The sequence below is a fragment of the Diceros bicornis genome, chromosome 11 (assembly GCF_020826845.1).
Source record: "Diceros bicornis minor isolate mBicDic1 chromosome 11, mDicBic1.mat.cur, whole genome shotgun sequence".
NCBI classification, from domain to species: domain Eukaryota; kingdom Metazoa; phylum Chordata; class Mammalia; order Perissodactyla; family Rhinocerotidae; genus Diceros; species Diceros bicornis.
The window spans coordinates 55,300,535-55,328,046 of NC_080750.1; the positions used below are offsets into that span (position 1 = coordinate 55,300,535).

At 38.3% G+C, this 27,512-nt stretch overlaps 1 protein-coding gene across 1 annotated transcript in view; it reads right to left on the reverse strand.

Annotated features, from left to right (window-relative positions):
• Positions 1-2,903: 2,903 nt before the first annotated feature.
• Positions 2,904-27,512, reverse strand: part of LOC131411457 (probable ATP-dependent RNA helicase DDX60-like) — an 83,786-nt gene continuing 59,177 nt past the window's right edge. Inside the window, exons 30-38 of the mRNA XM_058550322.1 lie at positions 23,099-23,299; positions 16,822-16,926; positions 16,451-16,592; positions 15,395-15,516; positions 12,364-12,511; positions 10,430-10,572; positions 8,771-8,922; positions 7,540-7,602; positions 2,904-4,744 (exon numbers count right to left, since the gene is read on the reverse strand). Of these exons, the coding sequence (XP_058406305.1) occupies positions 4,645-4,744; positions 7,540-7,602; positions 8,771-8,922; positions 10,430-10,572; positions 12,364-12,511; positions 15,395-15,516; positions 16,451-16,592; positions 16,822-16,926; positions 23,099-23,299 (1,176 nt within the window). The 3' untranslated portion in view covers positions 2,904-4,644. The remainder of the gene's footprint in view (positions 4,745-7,539; positions 7,603-8,770; positions 8,923-10,429; positions 10,573-12,363; positions 12,512-15,394; positions 15,517-16,450; positions 16,593-16,821; positions 16,927-23,098; positions 23,300-27,512) is intronic.

Consider the following 27,512-nt stretch of genomic DNA (forward strand, 5'->3'; position numbering starts at 1 on the left):
AGTTTTAATACTTTACAATAACAAAATAATCCTCACTTGTCCCTTCTGTCCCTTGTATCACTGCTGTCATTCATTTCACTCATATATAAGCATACATAAGTATATAAGCATACACTTATATATGTGCTTACATATATAGGCCTACATAATTAAATACATTATTACTATTATTATTTTGAACAAACTATTACCTGTAGATCAATGAAGAATAAGAAAAATTAAAGTTTTTGTTTTACCTTCACTTATTCCTTCTTCAAAGCTATTCCTTTCCCATGTAGATCTGGGTTTCTAATCTATATTTTCCTTCTCTCTAAAGAACTTTTTTTAATATTTCTTGCAAGGCAGGTCACTGGCAACAAATTCCCTCAATTTTTGCTTGTCTGAGGAAGTCTTTATTTCTCCATCACATTTGAAGGATTATTTTACAGAGGACAGAATTTTACATAGGTAGGTTTTTACTGTCAACAATTTAAATATTTCACTCCACTCTCTTCTTGCTTGCATAGTTTCTGAGAAGAAGTCAGATATAATTCTTGTCTTTGTTCTTCTACAGGCAAGGTGTTTTTTCCTCTGGCTTCTTTCAGGATTGTCTCTTTATCTTTGATTTCCTGTTGTTTGAAAATAATACGCTTAGGTGTAATTTTTTTGGCATTTATCCTGCTTGCTCTTGTTCTCTGAGCTTCCTGGATTGTGGTTTGGTGTCTGACATTAATGTGGGGAAATTCTCATTCATTATTTTTTCAAATATTTCTTTTGTTCTTTCTTCTCTTGCTTTTCCTTCTGGTATTCTCATTATGTGCATGTTACACCTTTTGTAGTTGTTCCACAGTTCTTTGATACTCTGTCCTGCTTTTTTCAGTCTTTGTTCTCTTTGCTTTTCCATTTTGGAGGTATCTATTTATATATCCTCAAACTCAGAGATTTTTTCCTCAGCTGTGTCCAGTCTACTAATAAACCTATCAAAGGCATTCTTTATTTCTGTTACAGTGTTTTTGATCTCTAACATTTCTTATTGGTTCCTTCTTAGGATTGTCATCTCTCTGCTTACATTGCCCATTTGTTCTTGCATGCTGTCTACTTTATCTATTAGAGCCCTTAGCATATTAATCATACTTGTTTTAAATTTCCGTTTGATAATTCCAACATCCCCACCATTTCTGGTTCTCTTGCTTGCTGTTTCTTCAAATTGCTTTTTTTTTTTTTCTGCCTTTTAGTATGCCATATAATTTTTCTTCGCAGCTGGATGCAATGTATCAGGTAAAAGGAACTGCTATAAATGAGGCTTTAGTAATGTAGTAGTAAGGTGTTGGGGGAGGAGAAGCATTCTGTAGTCCTATGATTAGGTCTCAGTCTCTCAGAAAGCCTATGCCAGTGGACTGTGATCTTCACAAGTCTTTCTCTATTTTGTGTGTGTGTGTGAGGAAGATCAGCCCTGAGGTAACATCCATGCTAATGCTCCCCTTTTTGCTGAGGAAGACCGGCTCTGAGCTAACATCTATGGCTAATCCTCCTCCTTTTTCTCCCCAAAACCCCAGTAGATAGTTATACGTCATAGTTGCACATCCTTCTAGTTGCTGTATGTGGGACGAGGCCTCAGCATGGCCGGAGAAGCAGTGCGTCGGTGCGCGCCTGGGATCCGAACCCGGGCCGCCAGTAGTGGAGCACGAGCACTTAACCACCAAGCCATGGGGCCAGCCCCTTTCTCTATTTTTTTCCTCCTCTCTTAGGTGAGACAGGATGGCTAGAGTGGGCTGGAGTTGGGTATTCCTTTCCCCCAGGTCAGTTAGGCTCTGATAAAATCCCAGTAAGTTAGGCTACGGGTAACTAATATCTCCTGAGGGCAGACCTTGTTAAGAAAAACAGAATGTTCTGGCATATTTCCAAGCGATTCTTTTCCCCTCCTCCTGCCAGAAACATAAGGATATTTTTCTCTAATATTTACTGGGAGACCCTGGTCAAGCTCCTGGACATAAAACTTACAAAAGAATGAGGGACCTCCCCTGTGACTGGGTCCCCCTGGAGTTTTTAACTCTCAAACTTGTCCATGCCTAGCCTCCAGCAATTTGTCAGTCTCAATGCAGATTTTCTTACCCTAGCATTGTTTCCCACTGAGGCTTCTGCTCCAGTTGGGTTTGTTGTGATACTTTGTATCTGCTTGTCTGTCTGTCCAATTTTCGGGGCAGCAGTTTGCCCTGTGACCTCACTTTTATTGGAGACCCATGAAGAGCTGGCAATCTTTCAGTTTGTTCAGCTGCTTCCTTTTTGTTAGGATGGAGTGGCAACCCCCAAGCTCCTTACATGTAGAACAGGAAACTAAATATACTAGCCATTTACTTTTAATCACTATGTGTTTTTATATTTAAAATAGATCTACTGTAGACAACACAGAGTTGGTTCTTGTTTTTTGATCCACTCTGACAATCTCTGTCTTTTAATTGCTGTATGTAGACCATTAATGTTTAAAGTGATTATTGATATAGTTGGATTAATATCTACCACATTTGTTACTATGTGTTTATTTTAAAAGAAAAAATTCAGAATTGGCCCAAAGAAAATAGTTATACTTGATTTTGACACATGCCTAATATAAACCAATTCTGGCTTAGTTCTGAGGAATAGAGGTCTTCCCATTTTTAGACAAAGTCAAACACTGGTGTTTTTTTAAGCCTATGTAATATATTTGTAAGTAATCTCACACCACAGATGGTGTCTTGGTAAGACATTCTTGATGATAGCAGAGGTTATGTCTTTCACCCTGAGAAAGAAATGTTCTGTGTTCAAGGTCTGGGTCTCAAACAGATTGTGCAGTCTGTGACCTGAGGCTAAGGTAGACATAGAGAATAATGAAAGCCAAATACCTAATGCGTACATGCATACAAATTTAACAGAAGAAGCTCAAAGTAAATAAATTAAACATTCTTTATTTCTTTATGGGTGTCCACTCACTTATTATACACAAGTGCAATAACACCAACTTATCAGCTAATTATTTTCTTAAAGCATCACAGAACTTATACCCAAGACCTCATTTACATAAAAAATTCAAGTTTGCTAGTTGAAACTGTTTCAAAACTGTTTTAATAGCTTTAAGAATCATATTTCCTAATTTACAAATAAGCTGCTGATTAGGCTCATTGGAGATACTATTTTCTCCTTTAGAGTACTATAGTCATTTATTACAGCCTTAACAGTATTTAAATGTTCATCTATTTTCATTGTGGTTGTTATGGGGGGGTGTTTTTTAATTATGACACTGAGGGGGAAATACTCTGAATTCTACATTTGTTTTGCTTCACAGGGTAAAAATTTCTCTCAGTCACATATAAAATCCTTAATCCAGGAAGTAAAAAAGTGTACTTCTGATCATTTGGGAAGAAGAAATAAGAAAGTGTAGGGACTCAAACAAAATCTATCATTACTATTGGAAAAACAGTTGAATCGACATGTCCTGCTTTCAATAGGAAAGTAGTTTATAACTATGTTAAGTGGTGGTTTTAGTTCAGGTTGCTATAAGAGAATACCATAGACTGGGTAACTTAACAAATATTTATTTTCTTTTTTTTTATTTTTGAGGAAGATTGGCCCTGTGCTAACATCTGTTGCCAATCTTCCTCTTTTTCTTTTTTCTCCCCAAAGCCCCAGTACATAGTTGTGTATCACAGTTGTAGAGTTGTAGCTCTTCTATGTGGGACACCACCTCAGCATGGCTTGATGAGCGGTGAGTAGGTTGGTGCCCAGGATCTGAACCAGTGAACCCCAGGCCGCCAAAGCGGAACCCACGAACTTAACCACTATGCCACTGGGCCGGCCCCCAAATATTTATTTCTCACAGTTCTGAAGGCCAGGAAGTCCGAGATCAGTGAGAAGTGCTGGCTGGTTAGTTTCTGGTGAGGGCCCACTTCCTGGTTTACAGATGGCTGTCTTCTTGTCATAGCCTCACGTGGCAGAGAGTGGAGAGAGGAGAGCAAGCTCTTGTGTCTCTTCTTATAAGGACACTAATCCCGTTCATGAGGGCTCCACTCTAATGACCTAAATACCCACCAAAGACCTCACTTCCTTATACCATCATAGTGGGGGTTAGGATTTCAACCTATACATTTTGGGGGTCACAAATATTCAGTCCATAGCAGTGGCTTTCTTGTAATCTCAAAAGTCTTCTTACATAAGTAAATTGTTGTTCAGAATTGATTTGGGTCTTTTGTGATTTATGGATCATTAATGAAAAAATTTCCTAGAGGTTAGGGACATACTCAAAACTTGACATTGTGAACTAAAATTCTGCTATGCATTAACTTTAACTACAAAAAATATAACACTACCACTATTGTTACCATTCTAACACAAACACTTTTCATACATTATCTCATTTAATCCTCAAAACAACTAGAGGTATGCATTTTTTTTTTCTCATTTTGCCAAAAAGGAAACTAAGGCTTAGTTATATTAAATGACTTATCAAACATCATTCAACTAGACAATAGCAGAGCTAATATTTGAATTCAATTCTGTATGACTCCATGATGAATCCTCTTTCCATTTCATCGTATAGGCTCAAATATATCTTTCTAGGAAAGGGATGAAAATCACAAAATTGGACTTGAAATTTCCATGTAATTATTCCAAATGATTTGGACACATTTCAGTTTAGACTTGCCGAAGTTTTTCGTGGAAGAGTTGACTCAGTTGTTTAAATGCTAAGACCACATTGTCATGCTCATCTTCACATAGTTCACTCAAGGAATCACTGTACAAGAGAAAAAATAATAATAATAAGCCTACATTTTGGTAACATTCAATATTGTAAGAAGGCTGGCAGAATTAATTACTCCAAAATCCACCAAATGGAAAAATGCAGAGAAAATCTATGGAATAATAATGAGAGCTACATTAACCTTGTAAAATCTTTACAAAATACATCATATATCTTGAGAAAATATTAAAAGATGCCCCTTCATGCAGTTCCTCTCTATCTACCTCTAAACTTGCTAAGTTGGAAAGACTACAGAATTCCATGTCCCTAGACCTTAGCAGCAGTTATTTAACTCCTTTTCTTCTCTACACACATATCCTTGGAGCCATCATCTGCATTTCTGAGTACTATGACCATTATTTTTTAAACTTACAGTCACAAATCAAATAAAAGAAATTTATGTCCCTACCCATATATCTTAGGACTAGGAACCTGGGGTGAACAAGAATGGAGAGAGAGAGAAATGGCTCTCTCAGCTACCTGAGATGTTATTCAAGCATTGAAAGCAATTGTGGTTTGACATTTGTCCTCCTTTTCGTTATCATACACCACCTTATTTACGCCAGAGGAGAGTTTCAGTTTTTTATTAGTTCTCAGTAACTGAACACTAGGAATGACCATACCTTTATCTCCGAGTCTGACATTCCTCCTGAGTTACAGATCTATAATGCTATCTGACTGCTAGTCATTTCCCCCTGAATGTCTTACAGACACCACATGCAATAATTTTAAATTCCAACTCCTAATTTTCAGTTGCCAAACCATCCCATATTCCCTACTTTCATTAATATTGTCAACCATGGGGCCAGCCCGGTGGTGCAAGCAGTTAAGTGTGTGCGCTCCGCTGCAGCGGCCCGGGGTTCGCCGGTTCGGATCCCGGGCACGCACCGACGCACTGCTTGGCAAGTCATACTGTGGCGGCGTCCCATATAAAGTGGAGGAAGATGGGCAGGGATGTTAACCCAAGGCCAGTTTTCCTCAGCAAAAAAAAAAAAAGAGAGGAGGATTGGCAGACGTTAGCACAGAGCTGATCGCCTCACACACACACAAAAAAATTGTCAACCAGATTAAAAACCCCAGTTATGATCAATATCTCTTGCCCCATTGCATGAATTTCACCCCTCAACTATTTTTCTAATCCCTGCCATCCATCCCTACTGCTACTGCCTTAATTCAAACCTTCATTATCTCTCCCCTGGAGTATGGCTACAGCATCCTACCTAGCTCTCTGCCTTCAGTTTCTTCATCTCTTCATTCGACCCACATACCTCTGCCAGAATAACATCTCTAAAACATGGATCTATGTCACACTCACTCAGAAACTTCCCCTATCTCACCACTACATACAAGTTTAAATCCAAACTCCACGATGTGACAGTTAAGACCCTTCACCATGTAAAGCCAAATTCCCTTTAAAGACTCATCACTCACCATTCAGCATCTTCCCCCATCCCTATCACAACCCCCATATTCCACACTCCACCATCATAAGCTTCAGGCTGTGCCTGATGCATCGGGATCTTTTAACATCTCTGTACCTTTGGACATACTATTCCCTTTGCTTGAAATTCTCTCCTACCACCACATTTTAAATTTGTTTAACGCATTCTCACTATTCTTTAAGACTTGATTGGAAAATTACTTCTTCTATAATGCTTTCTCTGATTCTAGTAGTATTAGTCATAAAGTTATTTGTGTTAACATAATAATTCACGTGTAACTCAATCATAGCACTTACCACATATGATTGTCTAAAAGATAGTTTCTCCCACGACACCAAAGTGCCTGGAAGAATACCTCTAACGTGGCCATACCTTAATAATTTCTTTGTTGATAAATGGATGACTGAATCAGGTATTCTCCCTGTTCCAACTTTTGAGATATGTTTACAGTCTCTGGAGCTTCTCAGGCTGCTCAAAGAGGTTGTAGCTTTGTAAACTATGAGCCACTTAAGAGTCTACCAAGTAGAAATACCCTAGGTGGGCAAAGCAGGGCCATCCTAAGACTCCCACTCTCTGGAGAGAGTTTCCCAAAGGGCCTGACTCAGCTCAGATCAAAGAAAAACACAAACATATCCTCACTAGCAAGGACCCCAAAATAAAGGTTCCCCCAAAAAGTTGAATTTACTTTAAGTGAGAGACCATATACACCTGATCAAGAACAAAGTGTGTAAGGACTGGAGGTTTAGGGAAGATAGAACTCGACAAAAACTAGATGACCAATGGAGCGCAGGGGTGGGAGTGTCCACATACAGTTCATTACTTGGTTACCTATAGGGCAACTGAACAGGTGGACATGCGAAGTCAGTAGGAGATGCCAGAGTCAAGTGGGTCTGGGAAAAGCACTGAGTATGAGAAAGACCTAGTGTTTTGAAGTGGATATAAACTAGAGACCTAATGGAGCCCTCAAGGTGTGACCCTCTTACTGTTCTGTTTATCTGATTCAGAGGAAATGCTCAGCGTTTGTAGAAACTGAATGTAATTAGGCCTGGGGATCTATGGGCTATTGGGAAAGTGCCTTTGAGGCTCTGGTCTGGATGGAACTTCCTTCCAAATGGATATAAGACAAATCCTAATACAAAAAAACAGCGCAATAGGGTCATGAGAAGAGGGCCTGCAGGGTCTTTTGGCAGCTGGATTACCTAGAACCCAGGAGACCCAATGGTACCTCTGGAGTGCTCTTCACTAGTATTATGAACTTAATATAAAGGAAGAGCTCAACGTTTGCTAATTAACGCTTGTTAATTATCATAAAATAATTGAGAAAATCAAACCTGGTATAGAACATACCTGATAGTCTCAATGTTGAGTGCAAAATCTTTTAAAAGCTTTAAAATCTGTCCCACAGTCATCCTAAAGAGAATAAAATTCATAAATTAAAAAGTATAAAAACACAAAAGATTGAACTCACACTTTAATAGTGGCTCTGTCCATAACAGTTTATCTGTCAATACTCTCCTAGCTGATGAATCATTCTGTTGTATTAATCATAATGAAGTTCAGAGGCACAGGTGTCAAAATCACAAAAAATTATAAACACAAAGTGACCATCTTGCAGGGTGGGCAAAATATAAAAATCAAGCTTAGAAGGGTCAGTGGGGACTAGAGATTAAGATAAAAACAAAACAGTTTTATTACTTACTAATTTCATTTCTACTTTATTCACAACTAAGAATTAGATATAAGAAAAACTGAGACATAGCTCAAGGTTTTTCAAGAATAGCAGAACATTAAAAACTAATTTCAATCAGAATTATTTAAAATTGTATATAAAACACATATTGAATTCTTGAGTCACTGTTTAACAGCATGACTCTCCCCATTTCTACCTGCCGGATTCCAGGACTAAATTATTTCTGCTCCCCATGTGAATCCAAAGTATTCATTCTTATTTATTGCTTTATAAAATGATTTCCCTGCCCAAGAACTAGAAAAGTGTCATATTCTAATAGACAATTGCTAAGTTAACTTCCTCACATGTAAGTTCCAGAATGTTTTCCCTCCAAGTTACATTTGTGGAAAACAAGGAAACATGGATTAATTTATTTTACAAAAAATGATCTTTGTTTACTCCAGGAAATCACTGAATATTATTTCTTACTCAAGTTTAAAATAATCTCATTTAATGATAACACAATATAATAATAAATTAAAATATCTTTTTGAGTTCTATCATATTTTTTTGACTTCAGAGTTATATTCACCAGAGTCAGCCCAAGAACCAAGATTTTGGTGGTATACCCAAAACCAAAATAATACTGGAGTTTTTAATCACTAGAGATTAGTTTACTAGAAAGAGATCTAGCATGTTTCAAAAGATTAATTTGCACTTTAAACCCTTAAATAAAATTTGTATTAAAATTGCTATTTTAAAAATACCTATAATATAAACTTATGTTTATATATAGAATATAAAATATATACTAGAATATAAATTCTTAAATAAATGTATAATATAAATATATAACAATAAGATGTAGTTATATATGTATGTATGTATTTTATAGACACATAAACCTACCCGTTCTCTCGGCCTAATCTCGTCAAGGAACCATGTTTATAGAAATCAAGCGCATAAGCATTAAGTGGCATTCTTCTTCCTCGGTTATCTAATTTCTGTGACCACAGCACAGGAGCCTGAGTGCCATTGATACCAACTGTCCGCAGAATGACCTAAAGAAATACATTTCCTATTAATTCACTATTTATATCTAAAGGATAATTGTTTGCAGTCTGTGATTTCTTTCATCAATCTTAGTTTCTCAAAGTATATTCTGCGAAAGTGGAGTGGAAGGAGGTACAGAGAGGTTAAACTCCTCTAAGGGTCAATGGAAATAGGGGTCCATTATGGTGAGGGAAAGGGGTGTCACATTAAGCATGCCTAGGGAATGAGAAAGCCCCATGGAGGGAAATAGGAACCCTCACAGCTTACTGAGGGCAATTTCAATGTGCAACCATTAGCAAAATTCACTAAGGAATCAGCAAAATTCACTAAGGAATAATAAACTGAAGCTGATTTTAAGGTAGAATTTTCATTATAATCTTAACTGGTGCACGGAATGACCTTGGAAGGAAAGTGTCTCTGTGTGCCCACAGGTCAGAATGCAACTGAACAGCACAAAGCTTCCTTGGGTCTCCATTTACCAAAGAAAAGGAAAAAGAGAAAGACTGGAGAGAGGAGGAGGAGAAGAGGAAGAATAGCAAAACAAACAGAAAACTAAGGCCCCGTGGCTCTGGGCACATTATGCAACTAAAGCGCAAGGGAATCAGGGGTAATCTGCAAACACTGCTAGTGGATGTGTAAACTTAAACTGTGGGCAAAGGGGGATGAAAACAGAAGTTCAAGGAGAAAAATAAATGATGTATAATTTGTAACTTTAAAGAAGTTATTTAATCATGTGGGGTTTTTTTGTAATTTATTGCTATGGGTGTCAGCCTTGATATTCATATTCTATTGGATAAATTGCAAAGTGATATAATAGTTCTATTTAAAAATGTCCATACTTATAATGAACCGGAAATGAGAACATTGGCAACTATAAACTTCAGTTAAAAAAAATTTTAGATATCAACCCAAACTGTGCAAGAGGATTCATAACTTTAAAAAATTCTATTAGATATTACATAAGCAAAAATACTTGAAAAGCACTACTTTACATGAGATGGGACATTCTGACCTAGGGATCAAATGGAGTTAAGGCACAAATGTCAATCTATATTATTAAATATTATCAAAGCTGAATTTACTTCTCATAGTTCAGATTCACCCTAAACTCTTCCAACACTCTAACACTTTGTCCAGAACCTCCCAGAGGTTCTAGTGCTTTGTCTTCAGAGGACCCATGGGGCCTGTTGTAGTGACAGCACTATAAGGTCTATAATCAATTTTGGGAAAATGTGAGCTAATTCCTCTCGCTCTTCCCACATCAAACCTGGAGTCTTCAAAAATGAGAGAATAGAGGGTGTCCAGAAATTTCCCACAAAGGAGCAGGGTCCCTCAGGCCAACTCCTTAGAGAATTAATCATCCTGGCCTCCAGGGCATCATTCTCTCAGACATTGCTGTTGGTATGACTGGACATGTTCAATGTTTGGGGTTTGAGGTCCTATCGAGGCTGCACAGCAGTGTAACTCCATTCTCTCTTAAATATGTTTTGTCCCTAACATGCATTCTCCACTTACACCGTTGAGAGTCTCTGGTCGAAGCAAATCACCATCTGTGTTTCCCGAGAGACAAACGAATGGTGAAATGGCTCCTCTTCCTTCCTTGCAGTTCATTAAATGAGACACAAGTTGAGAGTCTTCAGATTCTTTACCTGTGAATTCTGGTCATATTGGATTGGGTCACTTTAGGTCCTAAAAATCAAAATATTAACCCTATTAAACTTACTCTAAGTCACGCCACAGTGGTTGACTTTCATCTGCCCATGGCAGACATCATAGTGAAGACTGGCTGAGATATGGCGATAAAGTGATTAATTCAGCTTGGCACAGAGTATTCATTCAATCAGTGTTGGCTATTAACTTATTGTCATTACTCTTTTTATTACCTGTTACCTTTTCCTACTCAATTCAGACATAACCTCAGAATCCTCCTAGACACAATGTTCAGACAGCGACTACCAGTGGATTTGGAGCTGGCATATGAGATGAAACATATTTTCCATCCACATCCTAGGTACAGTCTCATTGGACTTGTAAGGCACCAGGTCACATGCAGGTGTGGCTCCTTTTTATGATGGAGGTGAGACATTCACACTCACATGGTGTTTTCTCTGTGATGCTTTTGTTGCTCCACCATTATTCTCTGATTCTATTCATCCTGTGCCTTACATCAGTAAGTCCTGGAGAGCTACAAGGCTCACCCTTTTACTTTACTCCAGTTAAGAATACATTAGGGGGCCAGCCCGGTGGCGCAAGCGGTTGAGTGAGCGCGCTCCGCTGCGGCAGCCCGGGGTTCGCAGGTTCGGATCCCGAGTGCCCACCGACACACCGCTTGTTAGGCCATGCTGTGGCGGCGTCCCATATAAAGTAGAGGAAGATGGCCACGTATGTTAGCTCAGGGCCAGTCTTCCTCAAGAAAAAAGGGGAGGATTGGCATCAGATGTTAGCTCAGGGCTAGTCTCCTCACACACAAAAAAAAGAATATATTAGAATTATAAGGGAATCAGGCTATTACCTCCATAAATTAAGTCTTTACCCTTACTCTATCATCTTCTCTCCATTTATTCTCCCCCAGAAGGTTTCTGATCTAAAATTTCTAAAAAAGAAAAATAATAATAGAAGCAAACAGCGATATCTGCACTCTCTAACAGAACTTTCTACAATGATGAAAATGCTCTATCTCTGCTAGGTCCAAAGTGGAAGCCACTTGCCACATGTGGCTTTTGAGCACTAAAATGTGGCCAGTGTGACCGAACAATTAAATTTTTAATTTTTTTTACTTTTAATCAATTTAAATTTAAATAGTGACATGACGCTGGTGGCTACTATATTGGATAGAACAGACTCATATAGTGTTTACTATGTGCCATGCACTGTTTTCAGAACTTTGCAAACATTAATACATTTACTTAATCTTCCAATGATCCTATAAGTTAAGTAATATTATTCCCTTTCATTTTACAGATAACAAAATTGAAACATAAAAGGTTAAATGACTGACTAATAACTAGAAGAGCAAGGATTTGGACCCTGTACTCTGTTTCCAGAGCTTATGTTTATAACCACTAAGCTACCTTATTTCTCAGGAAAAAAAGAAGTGGCAGAAATAGTGTCTATTTTCTCCTTCATCTGCCCCATTTTCTGATCTGATTTTCCAGCCTTAATATATAGCAACCTTCAATCAAAATGGTTCATGACTGACTTTCATTTTTCTCTTCCGTTGTCCAGTTAACGTTTGGTAATCATAAAGTTTCTTTCTTTGGAAAATAGAAGGTATTGCCACACTCTGTAATGGGCTAATTTGTTCTCTGGGGGTTAATTATCCAGGTTAATACAGTTGTTCTGTAATGAGCTCCTTCTACCAGCTTTGAAGCATCCAATACCCAGAGACTTTCTTAGGCAAGGTTATTTATTTTTTAAATTCTTCCAAAATGGAACTAAATTTTGCTTACTGATTCTTGACAAAGGAAGTCGATATTCATTTCTCATGTTCACCAACTTGGAAGCAATCAGTAGGAAGGAGGCAAAGTCCTCCATCACTTTCAAGTTATACTCATGTAAAGCAGCCTTAAAATCCTCTGGGAGTTCATCAAGGATCACCTACAGGCAAAATATTTTTCAGAAAGATCTTTTTACTTTTATTTAAACAATTAAACTGCCTGGTGAAAAGACTGCAGCATAGTTTTGTAGATTAGTATTCATTCATTGAACTCAGCACTTACTTTATTCACTTGTGAGATTAAGGTAAACTCCCATTTGGGTTTCAACCAACATCTATAAACACAAGTATCTTTCCTCTTAAAAATCTGCTTTGACTCTACCTAATTAAATCACCATTTAACTAGATGCATGCCCTAAGCTGATCTTAAATTTGTGTGTATTTCAAAGACTTGAGGGGCATATTAAGAGAGCAAGTAACAAGTTAGCGTAGTCATAGTAGCATCAATTCATTACTGAGTTCTGATTATGTGCCAACACTGCGCTGTGCTTTGCCAAGCTCTTGTATATTCCTCAGTTAATCTTTAGAACAACCTACGAAGTTGGCATTTTCATCTACATTTTACAGATGAGAGAATTAAAGCTCACAGAAGTAAACTTGCTCTAAGTCACACAGATAGTAGGTAGAGAAATAGCTGGTATTGCAAGTTACATCAACTTCCAAATTTCATACCTAAACACAAATCCTTTCAGAATTAAGACTAAAAGCTTCTTTATTCAGTTTAAATAGCATGGATGGAAAACTATTACCTTACAAATTTCTCAGTTTTCTTCTCTTACAATTACTGTTTTTATTATTCACTTGGTATTTTCTTTTATTTGATTTATTCATACCCTGCACTTTTCCAAGAATTAAAGTATTATATAAGGGTGAAGATAACACAATAAGATCATGTAAATCAAAATGTAGTAAAAAGTAAAGAGAAACAGAAAGAGAGCCTAAAACAGGCTGCACATTATACTCGAAGATTCCTAGCAGCCAAGTACAGAAAGAAAACCTCATCAGTTACACATTTCAGAATGTCCATGAGATACACAGTTATTCTCAGCACTAAAACCAGATAAGAACTTGTCTGGTGGATTCTTACAAAAAGCACTGTGTGCATATGATGAATAATGTCCCTAGCCAAATCCTTACAATGGACAGTATGATAATTGTCCTAGGGCTATTTTTCATCCGATTCTCTCTATCTGGGGATGAATGAATACCAAAGGACTAATCAATAAATGCAGTTCTGCAGTAGGGCCAAGTCATGTGCTCTCGTTCAGTTTTCTACAAATGTACTGCTATGCCTTCCATGTGCCTGCTTTTGTGCTGGTGCCAGACACTCTGCTAGGAGCACATGCACTACTATCATGTTCATGCTGTGTTGTGAGCTCGCGAGTCTTCTCACATGCGCATGCCATATACTCCCAGCTAGAGAAGAAGCTCTTTGAAGGCAGCAACCATATCTTCCAACTCTGATTCTTCTACACAGTTGTCACATAGTTATTGCTCAATACGTCTTTGTTAATTGACAGATATAGAGCAGTTATTCCCAAATTTGGCCCATTTAACATTAGAGAGGTACATAAGATGATTTAACATGACACACAGATGAAACATTAAATCATATTAAGTCAGTTTTAAAAAATAAAAATTTGTCCCCTTTCCAAATTTCTTGACCTCTTTCTGCTAACCCCAGAAAGTCCAGAGGTAGTAGGCCTCTAATATCTCTCTAAAACTTCATCATCTCTCTTTTTGGTAAAGGGAGAGCAGCCTCAGCTGAGAATCATACTAATTGCATTTATTTTTTTGGTTATCTTATTTTAGGCCAGAGATCCTGGCTTTCCATTTACAGTGTAGTAAATACAAAGTTTCCTTTTGAAATACTTTAAAATGTGGGTGCACTTAAGAAAAAACAGTCACAGTTTCAGTGGTCTGTATTGTAGAAATGTGTCAGTAACTAAACTTGCGTCCACAGGTCTGGAGGTATATGCAGTGCCTTTATGAGCTTGGAGAGCATACATTAGTGCTAGTCTCCTTTTTATTATGTATTCATCAGGTTTATCTGATAAAAACAGGCTTCTTCTACGTTCTCAGGTTCTAATGGGGGTTTTCTTGATTTGTTTGTTATTGTTTTTCTTATTTCTTTGTTTTTTAATAAGAAATTGGGAACAAAGAAAATGTTACAAATAAATATATTATTGAAAATAAATAATTTTCTAAATTATTCTCCTGCTTTCGGTTTTTCAAATAACCCTGGAGTTAGAGGATTCCTCTTCAGGTGATCACCTCAATATCTTCTCAAGAGGACATCAGACCCCATGGCCCAAGTCCCCTCCCTATGCTCCCACTCCTAGGTGTGAACAATCTCAAAGGACTTCTAGGTTCAGCAATAAGGCTGTCATTTTATTTAAATGACTATTTTTCTACATCTTCTCTGTTGCCACTGAATGCTGTAATTTGCTCCAATAAAATGCAAAACTTTAGATATCGTTTGTTAGATATTAGAAGAAGACGTTTGATTCAATAACTGGTAGAATCCAAATAAAAACAGAGGACTACATCAACAGCAAAGTGAGTAAATAACATTTGCAACAGCAATCAGAGATGTTCTTATAATTAAATAAATACTTGGCAATCACAGAAGTCACGAAGCATTTCAAAAACTCCATGCCTCTCTTTTCAGCCACTCTCAAGCACGGCATACATCACTAACTTGGCCACAGGCGCAAAGGTGTTCAAGTAAGTAGCTTAAGAAGGATCATTTTTCATTTTTAGCTGTGAATCAACATAGCAAAATTTTCAATAGTCAAGTTTCAGAATTTTTCCAAAGGTAAAACAAAATTAAAAAGAATTCTGCTTATAGAAAGACCAATTAACATTATGAAAACAAATGGAATAGCTTATATTAATTAAACCCTATAGGTACTAAATCCTTTCCAGTGGCAGACATTTAGTAACTAGCATTATTATCTCATTACAAGTATCATAAACCTCACCTCTGGTGGAGGAAAACTTAAATTAGCCTCTTGGAATTTTGCTGGAATATATTTTCTTCCAAACAGATTTGCCAACACTAACACGAGCTTTTCCATCACATCCTGAGAAAATTGTTGTGAGCCTATTCAAATAAAGAGTATTATTGTGAATAAGAAAAAAATGTTGATTCCATGTATTTTGTGCTTAAATTTGTTTTTATATTATATTTCCTTTCATGGAAGGCAAACTTTTTTTTAGTAAATATACACCTCAGAAACTGAGCATATCTGCTATGCTATGTGTACATTTATTCTTGGTAAAGGCAGCAGTTTTATAGCCTGTGCCTTCTTTTTCATCCTTGCCGCTCTCACCTTGTTCCCATCCCCCAGAATCCCCATGAACTGGTTTCCCGATTTGGACGCTCCTCACTTCAGGCCATCCTTGAGAATGATCAGTCTCCCCAAAGCATTACTCTGATCATGTCTCTCCCTTACTCAAAAATCCCTGACGGAGTTTCAATGCCTGAAAAAAACAATCCAGATTCCTTGGGCTGCTACTTAGGATGTTTCAAAATCCAGCCCCACACTAAGCTCCCACTCTTACCTACCCATACTTCCCAACACTGGCTCTAAGTTCCGGTCATCTTTTCTTACTCTCCATTCCCCATAACACATAACCTGTACGCCATAGTCGTTAAGAAGTGGCTAGGTTTAATTAACTGGACTTTGATACCTACTAAAACCATGTGACCATGGGAAAGTTATTCAACTTCTATGTGCCTCAGTTTCCTCTTCTGCGAATATTCTTAACTAGTTAGATGATACATAAATATTCCCCAAATGTTCTTTATTAGTTAGAGGGAATGAAAATAAGTTGACTTTCAGTATCTAATTTTTCAGCATCTGTAAATCTGAACATTTACTTAGCATTTCTTTGTGGAAGGAAAGGAGAAGGAGAGCGAGGAGGAGGAAGAGAAAAAAGAGGAGGAGGAAGAAGAAGTAAAAGAAAGAAAGTATTTCTGAGGTTTTGGCTATTTCATGAATTTTTGGACTACATATATAAAACTTCAATCTTACCTTTCTTGATTGGCTGACAGAGCTTATGGAAAAGACCTTTCATAAGAAAATGGACAAAAACAAAATTTGAAGGTTCATGACCATGCAAATGTGATAGAAGTCCTGCAAATCTCATCGGATTACCTTCTTGATCTAAATAGCCCTAAAAAATGAGAAAAATATATAGTTTGATTCAATTTACTATGTACTTAAATACCACTTAATGCCAATATGAGTGAGTGATAGGCATTACCTGACCTCGTTTGACCATTACATTAATGATAAGTAACATTAATCATTGGGTGCAACTTGTGAAGACTTCAGTTGGTTTGGCATGGTAAAAAAATCTACATAATATTAATCACAGGACAAAAAGCCACAGCGTATCATACCTCTTTGACCAGGAACTGCAAAGAAAACAAGAAGTAAAGTTTCAATATCTCCATGGCTCTGGGTTGCTTAAAGGACAGCAATGAATGCTTTAGCACTGACAGCACCTACAAAGAAGAGTGCTTTAATTTACCCAGTATTTGTGAATAATGATATGTGATAAATATTACACATACATACAATATAGATAATACATAATGTTCCCAGGATATATCTTATGCGAAAGTAAATTTCATTTGGTTTCATATTATATCTTTGACTGTGTTTTTACATGATACATATTTCCTCGAATAAAATAGGTCACATAAAGCAGAATTGCTAAAAATAACACAGATTGGCAAACAAACTGGTAATTCTCTGGAACAGTGGTGACCAAAAGTGACGAAAAAATAAAGTATGAAAGCCAATCCAATCTGTAAGTTTAGCTCTCTTAGGCCATTCTAAAAGCAAGTCATGTAATTTTGTTGTTCTGAATCTTGAGATATTCCATCAAAAATAATGGAACTTGGCAGATTACAATCAACAGAATAGAAATATTGTTTGGTTTCCAATGAAAATGGCAACTATCTAGCCACTCAGTTATTTCTCAATTTTTATTTATTTACTTTTATTTTTTTCTAATGAGTTTAGAACTCAAACCTTTATTTGTGGTGTAAAGGGGAAGAAAAATGATTACTAATGTGTCACATACATGATGCAACAGGACTAGTTCTTACTATACACAACACCATAAGTAATTCAACTACTTTTACGATTTCAATTTCACAACTTTCACAATTTCAATTTCACAAATACCAGAACATATTTCCCCACACACGCATGACTTACACTCTTTAAATTCCAATGACAGTAATTGCATCACGCCCAAGTCACTGGTTAAGAACGGAACTATCACGCCAACATATTCTTAAACATTAAAAAAAAAAAAAAAAAAAAGGCAGAAATATCCCAAGGGCAAAAAGAATTAGGGATTTAAAATTTTTAAAGTGAAATATAAGGTGAAGAGGGCCACAATAAAAAGCCACTGGTATTACTTTACCAATTTAATAGATTCATCTCAGAAACAAAGTATTATCATAAAAGGTTTTCAGATCTTTCTCTGAATTTTTACACACAGACCACATCTAGTAAAGGCCCCTCCACTCCAGTTTTGCTTTTATTTCTGCAACTGATTTTGGCAGATAGTTTCCCCTCTAGTACTGGATCATTTAAAAAGCACAAACATTCAAACTAAAGATATAATGGTTCAACTCTAACCTCAGCAAGGATACATGGATTGTTTGCCACCAAATATTACAGTAAGTTTACAGCAACCACAAAAGGTTATTCGGTTCTCCTTGTTACAATGACTATGAAGAGATGAGAGTAACCAAAAACTTTTGCTGGTATTAATACTGACCACAAAGACAAGACGTGTTTATAAGGCACGACGTAACATACACAATTCCTTCAGAAATCATTGCATTTTCACTTTGCTCAGAATTTTCAATCACAAAATATCTTAATGAACAAAAATATGAGTTACAAACCCGGAAGAGTACATCTAATCTTATCTTCAGTGTACATCAAAATCTCAAACTTAAATACTTTAAAAGCCCACAATTTGAACACTTAAAGTCTTTTTCTAAGACTTACTGCTCCTGAATATCGCACACCTTCGCAGCTTCAGATAAACCACTTAGAAAGCTTGCAAAGCAGTGAAGGATGTTAATCTCCTGCTGATGCAAGTTTTGCACACCCATCTTTCAAGAGACTGATATTCAGGTTTTCAGTTACACCTTTTCAGTCTTTCCCACCTTGCAGCAAAGCAAAACAATTTTACTTTTTTCCTTGCACTTAGAGTTCTAAGCACTCTAGAAAGTTCCCAAGCAACAATTTAGTTAGGATTAATAATTTACTAGCATTAACTAGCATTTTCTTTGCCCATGAGCTCTATTAAATTCCCCAGATCTCTGCCTACTGATCTTTTCTCCGGAAAATTCCCTTCAACCCACATTCCCTACCACCCCCACCCTCTGCAACATATACCTAACCAGCTCCCTCCCTTTCTCCACCCCCACCCCTCCCAGTACCAGTGCCAAGCTGTGACCTCCCCCTCCTATAACCGTCACCTCAGGGTCTTCCCATTTGAACACCAAGATTACTCAGAAATCTAATCAAGTGAAATTCAAATTGAAATATATATAGAGCAAGATGAATCAAAGATTACTATTAGTACCCCAACCATTCTTTTCTCTTAGTAATCTGCAATGTGATTGGAATACCCAAACTAGACCTGTCATTTCTAATGCAGAATTTAGACATGACCAACTTGTACCCTCCCAGACTGTAGCACAACACAATGACCTCCCTCTCAGTTTGCCAGTCTCTTCATCTAAGTATTTGCTAAGGCATTTCAAACGTGAACACTTTCCCACAGAGGTTATATCATCACACTAAGAATTCCTCCCACCAATGCACAGCCAGGCAGGTAGGTGGGTAGGTGAGAGGGTCAATGGGCTCCATCTGCAAGCTCCATCTACAAGGCATCACTCTGTGTTGTGGCATCAATGTTAAAATGTTCTACAACTTAAGAATCTTCTCGAAGCAAGATTTGTAGCACAGCACTAGTATGACAGGAGGCTCAATTTAGAAGATGCAGCATCTGAAAACCTCTACTCTAGAGAAGAAGGTGTGCCTGCTGGCATTCACGTGCCCAGAGGTTGGTGCTCCCGGATCAAACAGTCAAATAAACACAACTGCTGATGGCCCCTGATGCATCTGCTTTGGCTTTTTTAAGATTGCCCCCTATAAACTCATCTGAAAACCTTCAATGATGGCCTCCTGAACACAGGGCTTCCGGAGCGAGGCCTGGAAACATGACATTGGAGAACTCCCTCCTCCTAAGCCTCTGGAAATTCAATCTGCAGGCATCCATTTAGGTGGGCTCTCTCCTTCAGGGTCTCCCCTCCTACACTGTGATGACTCACGCTGGCCAAGGGCTCCATTTCTCCTGGTGCCCTCTGATCACCATGATGAACACTATAGTAACAAAACATGGTCCACGAGGCGTGTTTGTAACTGTCAGCTGGTACCACAGCTGCGGGACCCCCCAAGGGTGCACTCAATTCCCATCCTCTCCAACAGCAAGCAACACCAACCAGCCCCACCCAGAATCTCAGTGGGGTGTGCCTTTCCCCCTTCATGAATACGAACAATACGACTCCAACAGGGACTTGAGCAACGTCCCCAGGCTTACCAGATTACCAGAAGCAAGGTTTTAAGTGAATAGATAAACTTGAGAGAGTTAAAGGGAGGAGGAGGGGCAGAGTGAGCTCACAGAAGAGGTTAGCACTGAACCTAGAGGGGAGCACTGCCACCTGGAAAATAAAGTGAGGGTCAATTTCATCTGCAGACACACAAACATCCCGCCTCAGCAGCACCCCCCATGTCAGACACATTACATGCCATACCATTAACTGCTTACGATGGCACCTTGCCTTCGGAATCACTCCTTAGACTACCCTCACCTCCAACCAGGGGTCTGGCCTCACACCCAGACCTTGTTCCACTAGGTGAAGCCAAAATTACATACTACCCCGGGCCAAAGCTGTCAACCCGGCGAAGCTATGCTCAGTTTCCATAAGACCAGGCCTCATTCTCAGGCCAGTTCACAACCCTTTGTCTGGAAAAAAAGAGGGCTGCTGGTATTGACAAGTTCAGGATCTGCCCTCCCAGCCCACCTGCGGCCCTGCACCCCACTGCCTTCCTTCCTGTTCATTTTCAGGAGATCAATGGCCCAAATCTGCCGTCTCCAACAGGGGTGGTGAAACCCTCAGTCTCTTCCACCTCCTCGTGTCTCTAACTGCCTTCCTCCTTCCACACAAACCAGAGCCCTGGGGGATCGCTCAGCCCACGCAGGAGCTGCACGCTCCCAGATGCCAAGTTCTTCTTCTCCAGCGGGCAGCAGAGACAGCCTGGCCTCCACTGTTGTCCTCCCCCAGGGCTACTGCAGGCACTTTCAACGCAGCTCTCCCAGCATAGTTTCCCCAAGATCTAGCCTCCTCTTTAACCTTCCTTCTTCTTGTACCCTCACCCCCTCAGTCTCATCTAACTCTGTCATCACCCCATCTGTCACCTGAGGCCCTAAACTGGCCACTTCCATCCCCAGAACTAAGCCCAGGTGTGCAGCCCTCCCTGTCAGTAACTCTCTCAATTTTTAAATTGGTCTCCATGTGGTCTCCAAAAATGACCAAAAACTTCCCAACGTCATCAAAAGATAGGCTTTACAATCTTTAGGCTGATAGATTTTAGAATCATGGAGGAATTTCCTCTTCCTATAGGGCCAATAGATAACAAAGAAGTGTAGGAAAGAGGGAGGGAGGGAAAGCCTATACCAACTATAAAATTGGACAACCACCCCTTTTCTGGAGAAGCCAAAATGCCCTTCCCTGTTACATCTTCAAGACCCCTCCCTACGCTCAGTTCGAGGTTGCAACTGTCAGAAAACAACAGGGTAGGATGGGGTGTGAGGGAGTCATGGAGGCAAATGTCATCCTTAGAAGTAGACTCCATAATTATAGAGTTGCTAAAACAGTAATAATCTTGAGAGCAATGCAATCAGGACATTGCAGTGATTAATGACATCTGTATCATCAACAACTCAGGGAGCCCAGAGGTGGAAATAGAAGACAGTCACTCCCAATTCAGCAAAACTATACTAAAGGAAATCTGCAGGACACTGAGAATCGGGCTAGAAGCAACAGCTACCAATTGACTATCCAGATGTAGATAATAAAAGATATTTGAACAAACCCTAAGGGGACAGAGCATGAGTCTTGAAGAAATGCCTATACTGTATATCTGACAAACCATAAGATCTAGATAAATCCTACAATTCAAAAACAGGAAATAGGTTCCAATAGGGAAAAAACCAACATATGGATATTAAATGAATTTTTCACAAGAGACTTTGAGTATCATCTTAAGGACTTATTCATTAATTCAACAACTTTTACCGAGTTCTTTCTGTATACCAGGCTCTATTCTAACAACTTCCGGGCAGAAGGAAGATAAAGCAAGGATCCAAAGACTAGAGGGTGTCTGGCATATTAAGGAACAGAAAAGGAGACAGTGTGACAGAAGCTCAGTGAGTGATAGGAAAAGTAGTAGGAGATCACGTCAAAGAGAGAACAGTGGGCTCATTATTTAAAAAGCAAACATCCACTCATGTTTAGGTAGAAAAGACTGGAAGAAAATATATCAAAATAATGATGCAGTTTTCTTTGCATGGTGGAACTAGGTACGGGTGATTTTTCTCTTCTTTCAAGTTTTCTATGTTTTCCAAATATTTTTTAATAAACTTGGGTGATCGTATATTAAAAATATAATTTTTATTTTAATAACAGCAATACTGTTGTCCTTCTTCTTGTCTATGATTTGGAAGAGTGAGATGTTTTGATAGCAGAATCAATCTTTCATTTCAGTTATACATTTTTAATGATTTTTTAAATATAGAAATTTCTTATTAATCTAAAGGACTAATCAATGAAATGGCAAATGCTGACAACATAACAGGATTTAAGATACATGCAAATCTATTACGTCACAAAATATATCTAGACAATCACAACCCAAGTTCTGTTACCAGTTCTAACCTACATCTAATCTCCTTTAAAAAGGAAAAAATAGAAAACATTTAGAAAGGATAGAGAAATCAGCAAATTGTTTGCCCATTCTTCTCTTTAAAGAAAACTAAAGCAAAACATAAACAAACAAAAAAACTGAAAACATGAGAACCGAGGCTACTAATGATAACAGCAAACATTTATGTGTTTACTATGAACCAAGTTTGATGCTAAGAAGTCGTTGACTTACATTACTTATTTAATTCTTGCTACAGTCTAGAGTTACCATGATTATTCCTATTTTACAGTTGATAGCCCTGAGGTTTAGAGAATATAAGTGCCTTTCCTAAAGTTATACAGTCAGTAAATGGTTGAACCAGAGATCTATTAAGTCTATAGCCAATACTTAACCACAATACTATATTGTTACTCACACACTAAAATAACCCTGAGTAATTCTTAATGCCCTAAATACTGTCTTTGGTGGCGAAACAAAATAAAATGATTTTATTTTTCCTTCCCCAATACACATATAATACTCAAGAAAATGCAAATCATTAAAAGATTAATGAAATTGAAGAGTTATTGTTCCAAACTTGTAAAAGAACAGCAGCCCTGACTACAGCCCAGCCAGGGATGACAGTTCAACCTCAGACAGGGTCAAGGACGGTACCTTTGCCGTGGCATCCTCTGGGTCACCTCCCTTGGAAGCTAGCAGCATGAGTCGCAGGACCAGGGTTATGCTGAGGGGGAAGTGTCCTCTCAGTTCAGGAAGACCGGATGTTATGAGTCTTTTTATTTTGGGCAATGGAATATCAAAGAAATATACATCTCCCAGCAGGTCTTGACCTCGTCTTCCAGCACGTCCAGACATCTGGAAAGAGAAGAGAATCACAATGTAAAACTTTCCTAAATAATTTCCTATGTAGTTAAACAATTTATGACTACATTTGTCATCTGGATTGGCTAAAGTTAATTGTGCATGAAGTCCTGAAACTAATCTGTGCTAATGCGGCACTTAGGAAATTCAGTGCAGTTGGGGCAAAACAGAAAATGAGGCATTTATCATTAACAGGTGGTCATTTCATGCAAACAACTGAACTAGGCTTGTAAGATGATATGTAAAAGAAATTAAAACATGGACCCTGCACTCAAGGAGCTTACAGTCCATTTTCTGTCTCTCTCACTCCCTCTCTTGCTACCACACACTGACCCACAGAGAGAGAGAAATGAAGAGAACTAGAGACTACAAGTAGAGTTAAAGATAATGAAATAAAAACAATGTGACTAAGCTCCTTGAGATACAAATCGAGTAAATTCACTGAATGAGACGTTACGAAATGACTTCTTGGAAGAAGGATGTCAATAACCAGCTCTTTACAGAAGAAATAACAGTCATTTATTGAATGCTTAGTATGTGCTAGGCCCTTTATATAAATTATTTTAGGCAGTCCTTATGACGACCCTATGAGGTAGATAGTATCGTTATCCTAACCATTTAAAGAGGTGGAAACTGAGTACAGACAATCTAAGTAGCTTATCCACAGTCCATCAACTGAGAAGTAGCAAGATTCCATCTCTGACATTTTGATTACCAAATTCATGGTCCCCAGAACTATATTAGCCTGCCTCCAGAATCCTAAAAATTAAATTCCTGAAGCTCACATGGTAGAACATCTGTGCAAGGAATAATAGCAGCAAAGAGGGCAAGAAGCTGGAGATGAGTAAAATGATTGAAAATAGCAAGGAGATTCAATTGGTTAGGACAAATGGTCATGAGAGTACGAAGGTGGACATTTAGAGAGGTAAACAGAGAAAGGGAACTTGTTGATAAAGGGTTGGACTATTGGCTGACATTTATAAATTTGATCCTAGGGTAGAATTAATTACCAAATATTCCTGAGCAGGAAAATCACATGAAGAAAAACTATGCTGTCAGTCTTCTGCAGGACAGAATAGAGTATGGGGAAATGAGAATCAGGGAAAACGTTATAATAATCCAGGGAAAAGAATGAAGGAGGGATATTGGCTATAGAAATCCTGAGACAGAAATCTGAGAGACCACCACATGAGAGCAATTGTATGGTCTTTGTAACAGACTGAGTATCAAGAGCAAAGGAGAGAGAAGCATTCAAGTTAACACCAGAGAGGAAAAATGTGTGCATGGTGAATGAATGAGGGAATGTTTATCGAGCACCTTCAATGTGTCTCTTTCCTACTTCACTTAATCCTTACAAATACTGTGGGGTAGTGATTATCACCCCATTCTGGACATAGGAAAGGAGAACCCAGAAATTTGGTTACCTCACCCTAGGTCACACATCTGGTTAGCAATAGTCACACAACCCCAAGTTCACATGCCTTTTTGTTATAATGTTTTCCATTATAACTGCAACTGAAAATGACAGGCTGGTATAGACGGATGCTGAGGTGTACACATTGTAGAAGAAATGATCAGTTCCACAACACCTTGAGCCTCTCTGTGTTATCCCCACGATATATGCAATTAGAGATACAAATTCCCTCATAGAATTTATAAGAATAAATAACAGAAACGGTCAAAGAACCAGAGCAATCACAGTTCTGTAAAGGTAGGATTATCAAAGACTTCAAAGAAAAAAATAAGGAGAGTTTGATTAGAACCTTGAAGAGGGGCTATGATTTCAATAGGAGGAGAGAAGAAAGACTCTCTAAGAGGAAGTGGCAGAACAAAGATGCAGATCAACAAAGCACAGTAGAAATTAGAAGCCAATGACTGAAAAAACATGTGCCAGAGTGTTCACACTAGGAAAGAAAATGAGATAAATCTAAAATACACACAGTGGTCAGGATGCAAAGCGCCCTACTAATGACAGCTAACATTTATTGAGTACTTACTATGGGGCAGGCACAGTTCTGTGTGCTGTGCATTTTTCAGTTAGTCCCATAATAACCTCATGAGACACAAATTAATACTGTAACCATTTCTCAGATGAAGAAATCGATGCCCCTAGAGGCTAACTTTCCCAAGATTGCACAGCTAATAAATAGTAAAGCAAGGATTTAAGCTGAGGGAATCTAGGACCAGATCACACTCTCTTGATCGTTACCCACACTACCTCAGGTATTCCGTGAGCATCCCAGGGCAGAGGAATCTGAAACAAGACTTGAGCCAGGCCACTGGTGGGATGGCACAACAATCCCAGCAAGAGAGGGACAGGGCAATAGGTTGGTCTGAATATAAGCAGAACCAAGGCAACACTGATGTGGTGGTGAAGAAGCCAGAGAAACGAAATCAAGAGACTGTGATAGCAATAAGGCCATCCTTATTGCTAACTAAGCAATGATAACTAAAGCAACCCCAGGCTTTTGCCAAGAATGAGACCTTTGGAGACCTTGGGAGGTGGTAAATGCATTTTTATTTGTGAGAAGGAAGTGAATCATTAGGGCCCAGAGGTCAGACCGAGAAAGCAGCCTACTCAGTGGCTCCCAATGATCCCAACAATCACAACCTCGTATATGCACAATATTGTATAATTCCCTCTCCTTGAATGTTGAAGAAAAGGAGTTTCTTACAGGGAATGCAAAGGTAACAAGTATTCCCTTTACTCTACATACAATAAAGTCCTGTGGGGAGTTGAGTGACATGAGGAAGACACCCAGGAGCAGATCCTAGCACATATCAGACACATAATAAACGCCATTTGAATGAAGGAATAAACGAATTTAAAAAAGAAAAGAAAAGAAAATAGAACGGCCCAAGAAGAAAATGACATGCTAAGCAGAAAATCTATAACATTTTTTTCAATTAATACAGTAAAACGTATTATCCGTTTTAAAAGGCTATTAAAAAATACGTAGTTCAGTCTACGTTACCTGCTACACTAGGAAAAAAGCACATTCCCATGGGACTAGATTCCACTACAAAAGAAAGCACTGAAAGAAGGAGCCCGCAGGAAAGAAGCAGCACAGCTTCGAACCAGACATTCAAAGAGGTCTAGAGAAAGAATAAGATTTGGATACAACTGAACAAAGTAACTGGAATCAGCTCCTTGGCAACCAGCCTCGGGACAAGATGCCAGGAAGGTGGGTTCTCAGATATTCCCCTCGGCCGGTGTGCACAACTGGATTATCTATTAGCATACATATTTCTAAATAACAACTCTCTTGTACAGTGAGAACAGAAATCCATAGGTGGGTGTTATTTCTTTCAAACTTCCCTTTAAATATAAAACAGAGTGAATGTTTACTCCAAACTGAAAGACTTGTCAAAATATTGACAGGAAGTCAAAATACTGACTCAGCTAAAACTAAGACTGTAGATGTAGGACCATGATGAAATTGAACTGTGTGTGAAATATCTTTGGTATAATTAATGTTGTGTTCTCAAATGCAAGCAATAGAATTAACACTTTCTGGTCATGGTTATGCGGCACATTCTTAGAGATAAACTGTAAAAAATTTAGAAATGTGATCAAAGTTTTCTGATTTAACTGATTTCTCCAGAGTCAACCTGACATTTGGGAAGACCAGCTGGTGTGTAAATTCAAGGTGCACATTCCCAGAAAGTTCTGCCACTTGACTCTCCAGAAACAAACAACATTCATTAGGGAAGAAAAGACATTTTCTCTCCTCTAAGAGATAATGCCAAGTCATCAGGGTAGGATAACAAAACAATTTCATTCATATGAAGGTCCACAGTAAATGCATGATGTTCGATTTCTTCCAGGAAAGAGATGTTGGTAAGGATGAGGAAAAAGGGGATTTGAATTCTAAAGGAAACAGGAGTCCCTTAAGAGAAACTTCACTCACTGCTCAGAAACAGCAAGAGTGGAAAATTCCAGCCCAGCGGCTGGTCTTACTGTTTTTCAGCTCAAAAACCACGTGCCAAAAGCTGATCTTGTTCATAGCCACGCTTGAGAAAAGGGCAACGTGGCTTTTAAAGCTTAAACAACAATATCCTAAAAGGTCATGAAATGGATATCAACTCCTTTTCTCTGTAAAATCACAATCTCCACATTCTAAACTGGGAGAGTTAACATGATCTATATTTAAATGAGAAAAGAGAAAAATGTCAAGAAGAAGAAAAATTTATATTTTGAGACTTT